Source organism: Nansenia antarctica (genome assembly GCF_963989245.1).
Source record: "Nansenia antarctica genome assembly, chromosome: 20".
NCBI lineage: Eukaryota > Metazoa > Chordata > Actinopteri > Argentiniformes > Microstomatidae > Nansenia > Nansenia antarctica.
This window is the reverse complement of record NC_137693.1, coordinates 10,499,263-10,510,371: the sequence shown is the minus strand read 5'-3', so window position 1 is coordinate 10,510,371 and position 11,109 is coordinate 10,499,263. Positions and strand designations below refer to the sequence as shown.

The 11,109-nt window shown below is 48.1% G+C and overlaps 1 protein-coding gene across 1 annotated transcript in view; it reads left to right on the top strand.

Annotated features, from left to right (window-relative positions):
- Nucleotides 1-9,496, top strand: part of LOC308174350 (microfibrillar-associated protein 3-like) — a gene marked incomplete at both ends in the record, with an annotated part of 16,784 nt that extends 7,288 nt beyond the window's left edge. Inside the window, 1 exon segment of the mRNA XM_080549427.1 lies at nucleotides 9,449-9,496. Coding sequence (XP_080405553.1) covers nucleotides 9,449-9,496 — 48 coding nt within the window.
- Nucleotides 9,497-11,109: the final 1,613 nt, after the last annotated feature.

The following is an 11,109-nucleotide window of genomic DNA, read 5'->3' as shown; positions in this document are numbered from 1 at the left end:
TTCACGTTTAAACCTGAGCATAAAAAATATATATATATATATATACTGGCAATGAGGGAAATATGAAGGGTTGATCCCTCCTTGCAGTTCCCCCAGCCTTTTGAGGTTGAGGTAGCTTCTTCAGATCACATCACTTTGTGCGACACATTTCCCTTGAATCCAAAAGTGGGTTTTCTCATTGCCAGTGCTCCCTCCAATTCCTCTGAGAAATCTTGCCCTCACATCGGCGCCCTCAAGTTGAACTATACCAAAGTCACCAACTAACAGATCTGAGATGTCTCGCTCGCTTCTCTCATCCTGGGAGGCAGCTCTCAGACTCAGAAGTGTCATCTAGTTGGGTCGGGAACATCACTCCCCTCAGAGCTGCTGTTCACTGTGATTTTCTTCCTGGTTTGTTTCTTCTTAAGCTTTTCTTTTTGTTTGATGTTACTTTGCTTTTCCCCCTGCTGTTTCTTTTTCTCTCTCTCTCTCTCTCTCTTCATGAGCCCTTTCAATTCCCTGCTTTCCAGGTGTATCGGTTAGGATTCTTGTCTTCACACGCTTTTGTTTTGTTTGTACCCTGGGATGTGGACTTTTGGGTAAGGGTAGAATCTCATTTGCACACATTCATTTCCATCTCCTCAAGGGGCGTTAAGCTCCAGTCAGTCTTTCTCTTGTACTTTCTTGGCATGTTGGCTTTTCTGCAGTGTTTTTAAAATATGTAAATCCAAATCAGTTGTGTAATACTATATCGAAACACCATTTTATACTTCAGAGACTTAACTTGACTTAACTCACTGGGTCAATTTACCCTCACAACAATTGGCTCACTTTTCCCCACAGCCAACAAAAAAGACTTACTTAAACCTCCGACAGTTCTGTGTATTGCTAGATGAGGTCGACGGCGCGTATTCAGATCTCCTGCTGCATAACAAAGTCATCAAACACGGTGGCTGTCCAGCGGGAGGTTCTGAAGCTTTTTTTTTGCCGCTCGTGTTGAACATGTGAAAACTTTCCTGCAAAGCAAAAGGCTTGATCGGTCCAGAACTGGAAGATCTCGATTGGCTGGAAAAGTTGCACTTCATGTTGGACATGACAAGTGACCTGAACACGCTGAACAGAAGTCTCCAGGGAAGGGGAACCACGGCCCTGCAGATGCCGGAAGATGTTTTAGCGTTTGAGCGCAAGTTGACAGCTTTCGCCAGAGACGTACAGAGAGGCACACTCTCTCACTCTCACTCCCCCCTCCCTGAGAGAGTTCAAAGAAGGACACAATCACATCAATTGTGAGTATTTACAACGTGTGATCATCGGAATGCAAACTGCATTTGGGGAAAAGATTCAGCGAGTTCAGAGAAAACAACAACACTGTCCTTCCCTGTCACCCCACAGGACACTGGCCCATCCTTGTTCACAGGAGGAAGTCAACCTTGAAGTTGACCTGGCCGAAGTAGCTGACAAAGACTTATGGGTGTCCAAGTTCGAAAGCCTGACAGCCGACCTCCAAGATGTCGCCCATGAGTTTCGAGTTTCTTGTTTACGTCACATAATGGGGGCGGCTGTGGCGCAGGAGGTAGAGCCGCCGTCTACTGATCGTAAGGTTGGCAGATCGGCGGTTCAAGCCCCGGCTGGCCACGTGTCGAAGTGTCCTTGGGCAAGACACTGAACCCCAAATTGCTCCCAGTGAGCGGGCCGGCACCTTTCATGGTAGCTTGCCACCATTGGTGTGTGAATGTGTGTGTGAATGGGTGAATGAGAGGCCGTTGTAAAGCGCTTTGGATAAAGGCGCTATATACTGTAAGTGCAGTCCATTTACATTACACGAGTGTAACAGAGTAACATTCTTAGGCTTCGGTTCCTGACATTGCATTGCAGCACAAGACATAGGGCATAATAATTCAAGCATAATTCAAGATTAAGAAAAAGTGGCAGTAGCACAGGATATACACTGTAAGTGTAAAAAAAATAGGCCTAATACAATCAGAAGGCCATTCTCGCTGAAAACCACAACTGGAGCGATATTGAAAACCTCCCAAAACCCCACAAACTTGTTTTTGGAAACATGGAAAGCTGTTAAGTACACATTTGAAGTCCTGTCCATCTTTGGATCAACGTACTTGTGTGAGCAGGTTTTCTCAAGCACGAACTACATAAAATCCAAATATCGCTCCTGCCTCACAAATGAGAGTCTGGTCTGAAGATCAAAGTTCCATCTTACGGGCCTGATATCGAGCCAATCTGCACTGATGTTCAGAAACAGAACTCACATTAAACGACCCGTAGCATTCCTCTAGCATTAATCTGTATTCAAAGTACGCCTACATATGCCAGTGGACTTTTTTTCTCCACTTTACAATTGTTCGGTTTTGTTGGTAACAGCGTCCCCCAATAAAAATAACAAGAAATGTAAAGTTTTCTTCATTTCTAGTTCTATAATTTCATAAACGCAACTAAACATGGTATTATTCTACCATATTGTACCAAATAATCATAAACAGCCCACTGCAGAGTAGTCACATGCGGTAAAACATTTTAATGAATCTCATTTACACCTATTAGTGATGTTGATTGGTTAATTATTTTAGACTTAATAAGCTGTTACATTCATTATAAGGCTTATGTTTTCCAGACAGATTTGTTTTGGCCAGAAACGTCTCTTGGTAGTGAAGGTTGCCGTCCGCTGCTCCAGACAGAGCGTGATGAATAGGCTGATGTCCTGCTTGTCTTGACAGCCTCTTATCTGTTGGAAGACCCAACAACACTCTAATAGTAAGGCAGATTAGCTCCATTCCTTAGTGCTGTTTGTTTGTGTCTGTGTGTGTCTGTGTGCGCGTGTCCGTGTGTGTGTGTGTGTGTGTGTGTGTGTGATAAGTGATTGCACTAATAGCTGCCTTCCATTGTTCCTCCTGAAGGACACGCTGACTTGTTTTCTATATTAAACTGAAGTGAATGGGGAAAATAAATGTGAAAGTGTGAAAATAACATATAAGATGGTGTGTGCGCGTGTGTGTGTGTGTGTGTGTGTGTGTGTGTGTGTGTGTGTCTGTGTCTGTGTGTCTGTGTCTGTGTCTGTGTCTGTGTGTTAATGGATCTAAAAATGTTCTCCTGTTCATATTCTCCTGTTGATTTGATTTGATTTGATTGATTCATGATTTATTTAAAATAGGGACAATGCACGTTGATTAACAGACATGCTTGTAAATGAGCCAGAATCAGCCTAGCAGGCTAGTTTTCATCTGCTGTCCCTGGCCAGATTTTTAAGAGGCAACCTAACATCTCAAGATATTAAACCTTGAACATTTTACCTTGAACCTTATTTCACTCCTGCGGTTGTGGAGCCGTGCTGAAGGACTCTGAGTAGCAGTGTCTGTGTCTGTGTCTGTGTGTCTGTGTCTGTGTCTGTGAATGCATTCACATTCGCTGCCCAGGCCTTTACATATCGTTGGGCTTCGATTGAATGCATTCCGTGGATGTTTGCACGACCCATAGAATTCTAGAACCAGCCCCCCCCCTAAACATCGCCGTTGTCATTGAAAGAAGTCACTTGACAGTGCTGTGTCGTTAAATTCTTTTGACCCCTGTCAGGGATTGTCAATAGAACCTGTGCATTGTGACGCCTGACTCTGTTTACATGGTGTGGTACTGTGATACTGTATGAAGGTGTCCTTGTGACAGGATTGGGTTGTTGTGAACTACTGCTGTAACTACTGTAAGGTTTTGGTGCTTTTGGGGTTTTCTCAGGATGATAATAATAATAACATTGTGTGCCATTTTATTATTATCCTATTATAATCTGCCTTTTTTTTTACGTTGTCTATTTGATTTAGACCCTGAGGTCTATTGTGTTGATGTCACAAATGAACTGTGCTTGAAAATAAAAGCTGAATATATATGAGACAGTGTCATTGTCTGTGGTAGTGGAGTCCACATCCACCTGACCTGACATCACCAGTGTAGAATGCTGAAAGATAATTGTACAGAAAACAGTCATTAAATGGCAATTGACCGGCTCACTTTAGAGTTACGCATGTGGATAAGAGACTGTCTTTGGCAGCTCATGAGTGGCATAGCTCACTAAAGCCCATGCCACGTAATCACAGTCCCTGGTTAGATTCCAGCCATCGACCTGTTCTGCATGTCATCCCTCCTCTCTCTCTATCCAGGGTTCCTACAAGTTTCAACAAGTCAAACTTAAGACCTTTTTGGACCTTTTTTAGACCTCTTTGGATAGAATTTTAGACCTATCGCGACACCATATGATACCTTTTTGTGATAGATATGATAGCCCCTTAGTTCCAGTGAAGGGAGGTCTTAATGCTACAGCATACAATGCGATTCTAGAGAATTGTATGCTTCCAACTTTGTGGTAACAGTTTGGGGAAGGCCCTTTCCAGTTTCAGCATGACAATGCCCCCATACACAAAGTGAGGTCCATAATGATATGGTTTGCCAAGTTTGGTCTGGGAGAACTTGACTGGCCTGCACACAGAGCTCTGACCTCAACCCCATCGAACACCTTTGGGATGAATTGGAACGCCGACTGCGAGCCAGTCCTTCTCACCCAACATCAGTGCCCGACCTCATTAACGCTCTTGTGGCTGAATGGCAGCAAATCCCTGCAACCGGATTCTAAAATCTAGCCGAAAGTCTTCCCAGAAGAGTGGAAGCTGTTATAGCAGCAAAGGTGGGACCAACTCCACACAAGTTCACACAAGCACACATGGGTGTGATGTTCGGTTGTCCCAATACTTTTGTCCATATAGTGTAAATGCTGTGAAGCGATTCCTTCCCCATCAGCGTGCTGTGACACCATAGCCCTGGGCAGTGTTAACCAAATCATCCTTAAGTATAAGGCCTGGAATCTCACAGCCAGTCCGTTGGTGCCGGATGAACAACCCCACATTTCTCAGTCATGATGCACTTCCCCAACACAACAACATACCTTCTGTATAGTGCTGGCAACTCTGGATGAGAGAGAGAGAGAGAGAGAGAGAGAGAGAGAGAGAGAGAGAGAGGAAGATGAAGAGATGGAGATAGAGATGAGTGTGCTATAAAGACAGGGTTTGAAGATTAAAGCAGAGTGGTACTTGTTTGCCAGAGAGCGGCAGAAAGCTTCCTGCTTCCTCCACACAATCTTCTCCAGTGCATCACAATCATCTCAGACAGAACCACTGGCCAAGAGTCCCGGAGAGGGGTCGTGCGGCACGGTATCAAGTGGCCAATTAGCGTGATGACTTACGAAACACTTGGACGTCATCGAACTCAAGTGTGATTGGTCGGACGAAGGACGAGGCAAAGAGAGCGAGACATAGGGGCCTGGAATCCTGCTAGGATTCCCCCCCCCCCCCAAAAAAAAAAAAAAAAAAAAAAAACTTTTTCAGTCTTTTGCCTTTAATCTAACTCTTATCTGGAATATATTTGCAGAAAATGGGTCATGATGAAGGGCGCCGTATTAGCACACGGGAGAACCAGCCCAATAGAAGCATTAGTCACAATCACAAGGAGGAACTACCACTTAGAAGACGGAAATAGAAGACGGAACGGAATGGAATGGAACGGCTCGGAACGGAACACATCCGGAACAGCACCAGAACGGTACCCCTAACTTCGTCTCACAGCAGCGGTAAAAACCCCCGCCGCAGTCGTGCTTGTCTGGCCTGTCTCCTCTGTGGAGAGGGTTGTTGTTGCTAGTGTGACTAATACCCTACGTGACAGGTAGTCCCCAGGGGCTGTGATTCACTAGGAAGGAACCGGGGGGGGGGGGGGGGGGGCAAGAAGGGGGGGGGGTGGAGATGCGACTGCTCCACTCATAACCTTTCAGTCTGGTAATTACCTACTCACCTGCCAGGCGGGAGGAGGGAGGGCCCGCTGTGAAGCTGTCAGCCTCTCGTGGAAGGCTTGGTGAGTGGCGGTGGCAGAGCCCGGAAGAGGAAGAGTCCACCGTAGGAGGGGGGGGGGGGGGGTTTGGGGATTGGGCACCGAGGGGACGGCGGTTGGTGGACATATTGGGGTCAGTCCTGCAGGGGGGGGGGGCCATGTCCCGCCATGTCAGGGACGTCTCCTTGATGCGCACTAGCGGGTGCACTGTTAGCCGGTAGATGATGTCATCGGCTCGGGGTCTAAACATAGATGGAGCCGGTGGCGGCGGATGTCGTTAAGAGTCGCCAGGAGGTCGTTATACGACCGCGCCGGGGAGGTGAGGTGAGTCATCAGGAGAGATATCTCATATCCAAAGCAACTTACAATTAGAGATTACAGTGACACTCTCCCTGGAGTAACTTTGGGCTAAGTGCCTTACTCAAGAGCACACATCGTGAAAGTGTTCCTAGGTGGGATTTGAACTCATGACCTTTTGCTGTCAGGACTGCAGAGTCACTTCCTATCTTCCTCCGTAGACTGAAGACCCATCTCTTCAGGCTACACCTTAACTGTCCCTCCTAGACCTCTTCATCCCCTCTACCCCCCTGTACAGATTCTCTACTGTAAATAATAATAATTTAAAAAATAATCTTCCTTCTTCTAGCATTGTGACTGCCAATGGCTTCTGGCCCGAGCATAGATTACCTTTTCTTGCGATGACTGATGGATAGAGGATTCACTTACTTAGACAAATGTATTTGTTATAAGTCACTTTGGATAAAGACGTCTGCTAAATGCACATGTAAATGTAAATGTTGATACCGTTCCTCATTCCAATCTATGCATTACAATGAGCCCGTCCTCCAATTTCGACCTCCACCAGCCTCCACCGGCCTCCCCAAATGTGTGCTAATGGAAGGGGCACCTCTACAAGGTGTTCTTTATTCAGGGTTTAACATAACATCATAATCCCAGTTCTATTGTACAAATGACTAATCTTGGCCCCCAGCCATTGAATCGCAATATTGGCAAGCGCACTGTCTAGAGATGAACAAAATGACTAACTGAATTATGTTCATACTCATATACTGTAGTCATCTCCATCGTATCCACGTGATTAAACATAATCTTGTTATGTTAATGCTTCAGTCCCAGCCCCATTCTGAAGTTTCGCAGGAAGTTACATGCTATGTGGGAGAGTAACTGTCCCACTAACAGTAACCCCCCCCCTCAGCAGATTTATCACCCCAATTAATACATTATTTTCGGTTGTGGCTCAGGAGGTAGAGCTGGCGTCTAATGATCACAAGGCCGGCAGTCTGGCGGTTCGAACCCCGGCTCTCCACATGTCCAGGTGTCTTTGGACACAAGACACTGAACCCCAAAGTGCTCCCAATGAGCTTGGTGGTGTGTGAATGTGTGGGTGAACGAGAGAGCCGTTGTGAAGCGTTTTGGAATAAGGCGCTATATAAGTCAGAGCGTTTATGTTCTGTCTTCTAACGCTTTCAAAGGAGAATTACACACGCCGGTAGATTCGGCAAACAAGATTGGGTTAGTGTTGAGACGGGTGTCTGGCTTTGAGACGATCCCTTTCACGAGTTCGTCCGTCTCGAGGGGAAGCTCCACTTTACAGCTCAGAAGTTGGAAGATTTGTTTCCTTGTGTTGTCTCCGTTCCGCCCTGATTTAGTGGTGAGTGGTGGCCTCTCTATAAATATAAGATAATGAAAGTCATGCAATGCTTATTCAGTGGAAACGTCCATTTTGACAGAGACAAGTTGAAGGCATCGCCACATTCCTAACGGTCTAATAACCATTTGTGAAAAGTGACACATCTTTCACATTTAGACAATGCAGCTCAGTACGCCTGGATCAAATATACAGTTTCACTAGGGTTCAGCTTCGGGTTATCTGCGGCAGAGCAGGCTGGTGGAGGCAGATATCGGCTGTGGCTCAGGAGGTAGAGCCGGCGTCTAACGATCGCAAGGTCGGCACATCGGAGGTTTGAAGCTCGGCTTGGCCACGTGTCGAGGCGTCCTTGGTCGAGACACTGAACCCCAAAGTGCTCCGAATGAGCGGGCCTGGCCGGCGCCTTGCACGGTAGCTTGCCGCCATCGGTGTGTGAATGTGTGTGGGAATGGGTGAATGAGAGGCCGTTGTAAAGCGCTTTGGAATAAGCCTCTATTCAGTCAGTCCATTTACTTTATGTATATTGGAGGACGGGCTCATCGTAATGTATGCAACGGAATAAGGAAATGGTGTGTTTGATACCGTTCCTCATTCTTTCCCATGCATTACAATGAGACCGTCCTCCGATTTCCACCTCCACCACTAGCCTCCCCCTGGTCTGCATGGCTCCTGGCACCACAGTCCGACCACAGTCCCAAGCCATTGCATATGTGACGATCATGTGTCCTGGGATCACGTTGTTTTAAGTCTTGCCAAAGTTTCCCCCGTGTTTGCCAAACACGCATGGCGATTGCATGCTTTTGTTTCATGCTCTGACAAATCACATGAGCCATAGAGACTTCACCCACCAGGGGGGCAGAACCAACATCCACCTGTCGAATCCCCCTGCATCCTCTGTCCCCCCCCAAACATCTCTCTGTGTGACTTCCATCCTCTGTCTCCCCCCCAAACATCTCTCTGTGTGACTTCCATCCTCTGTCTCCCCCCCAAACATCTCTCTGTGTGACTTCCATCCTCTGTCCTCCCCCAAACATCTCTCTGTGTGACTTCCATCCTCTGTCTCCCCCCCAAACATCTCTCTGTGTGACTTCCATCCTCTGTCTCCCCCCCAAACATCTCTCTGTGTGACTTCCATCCTCTGTCTCTCCCCCAAACATCTCTCTGTGTGACTTCCATCCTCTGTCCCCCCCCAAACATCTCTCTGTGTGACTTCCATCCTCTGTCCCCCCCCAAACATCTCTCTGTGTGACTTCCATCCTCTGTCTCTCCCCCAAACATCTCTCTGTGTGACTTCCATCCTCTGTCTCCCCCAAACATCTCTCTGTGTGACTTCCATCCTCTGTCTCCCCCAAACATCTCTCTGTGTGACTTCCATCCTCTGTCTCCCCCAAACATCTCTCTGTGTGACTTCCATCCTCTGTCTCTCCCCCCAAACATCTTTCTGTGTGACGGAGCGGAGGTAGACATCAGATCAGAGTTAGGGTTAGGGCTGGTGGAGGTAGACATCAGATCAGGGTTAGGGTTAGGGCCGGCGGAGGTAGACATCAGATCAGGGTTAGGGTTAGGGCCGGCGGAGGTAGACATCAGAGGACGGGCTCCGTGTCTGATACCGTTCCTCGTTCCGTGGCAAATGAGCCCCATCCTCCGATTTACACCGCCACCAGACCACCCCACCACCCCACCGCCCCCCCCCCCCCACACACACACACACCCCTGTCTGTGTGTGTTGCACTGGGCATCGGGTAAGTCTCCGTTCCCCAGTGCCATCACACCCAGGCTGGATCCTACTGTGTGTGGGTAGAAACCCTGGGATGGCCCCTCCACTCTGCCTGTCCAGGAGGGGGAGAGGGAGGGAGGGAGGGAGGGAGGGAGAGCCAGGCCTGTGTGTGCTGTGTGATGTGTGACGTGTGCTCCCATCTGCAGAGCCAGTCGATAGCCCTGGCCAACGAGAATAAGGTTGGCTCAGTGTAGAGATTCACTAAGCAAACTGAAAGCATCTACGCGCTAGGCAACGGAGCAGGCATCAAAGCCCTCTCTCTCACTAATGCACAGGGAGCAGACCTGAACAAATAAGGGAACAAAAACCCATTTGTTTATGCATCCAACCTTAAGTGTTTGTGACAGCGGGAGAGAAGGAGAGCAAACACCAGAAAGATCAAAAGACAAGAAGCCAGGCAGGGAGAATGCAGATTCTCTCACTGTGTGTGTGTGTGTGTGTGTGTGTGTGTGTGTGTGTGTGTGTGTGTGTGTGTGTGTGTGAGTGTGTGTATGTTTGCGTGAAGGCACATGTTTTCATGAGTGTGTCTTTGTGTGTGTGCCTGCGTGTGTGTGTGTAAAGGTACATGCTTTTGTGAGTGTGTGCGTGTGTCTTTGCGTGTGTGTGCGTGTGAAGGTGCATGCTTTTGTGTGTGTGTGCGTGTGTCTTTGCGTGTGCGTGAAGGTGCACGCTTTTGTGTGTGTGTATGTGTGTGTGTGTGTGTGTTTGAGGATACACACCTTTTGTGAGTGTGTGTGTGGTGTAAAACTGGGAGACAGCAGAGCTCTGTTGCCCTTGATCAGAGATGCACTTAGCAGCTCAGGACCACGGATGGGGCTGGGGCAGAGGGCTCCGCACTTAACAACAAGGCTGCACTGTGCTTCTTCACAAGACCCACACACACACACACACACACACACACACACACACACACACACAGAGAGAGAGAGAGGTTGGGAGAGAGAGAGAGAGAGGAAGATGAAGAGATGGAGATAGAGATGAGTGTGCTATAAAGACAGGGTTTGAAGATTAAAGCAGAGTGGCTACTTGTCTGCCAGAGAGCAGCAGAAAGCTTCCTGCTTCCTCCACACAATCTTCTCCAGAGCATCCCCCAATCATCTCAATCTCATAGTCTCATCTCTAGTCTCGTCTCAGTCTCATCTAAGTCTCACCTCCACTGGCCCAGAGTCCCCGAGAGGGGGACGAGCGGCGAGCTATCAAGTCTCTCGTATCAAGTCGCCAATTAGCGCGATCGCTAACGAAACGCTCGGAAAGCTCGCACGTCATCAAGCTCAAGGGATAGAAAGAATTCTGAAAGGAGTCCTTTGTGTGTGTGTTGAGGTAACATGGTATAGGAGAGGGACAATACACCACACAGGCGAAGAAGCGCGGAATATGTGTCTGAAAAGGTGACGATCGCGTAACTCAAACACGACGGCACACAAACACACCCACGCCGCATGAACCCATTCACACGCGAGATGCATAGAAACATCAGCCGGCGGTGTTTGCGAGATCGATACGCGTTGATGCGACCTCCCTTCATCACCGCGGGTCGTTCGGCAGCCTCGACTCGAACGCCGACGAACACCAATTACTGGTGAATAGGACGGGGTTGAAGAGACACAATCACATCCTGGAACTCAAATGTGTCTTGGCAAGGATGAAGGAGCCCATTTCATCTGCCTGCCATATCGCTTTTGTTGTGGCGTTACGGTGTTGGGGATTGAAGGCAGGCAGGCTGCAGAGAGACAGGCCGAGCGAGGGTTGGCCGGCTCGTTCAGACGGAGAGGACGCTGTCGTGCGATGGGTTTTCACCGCAGTCTTC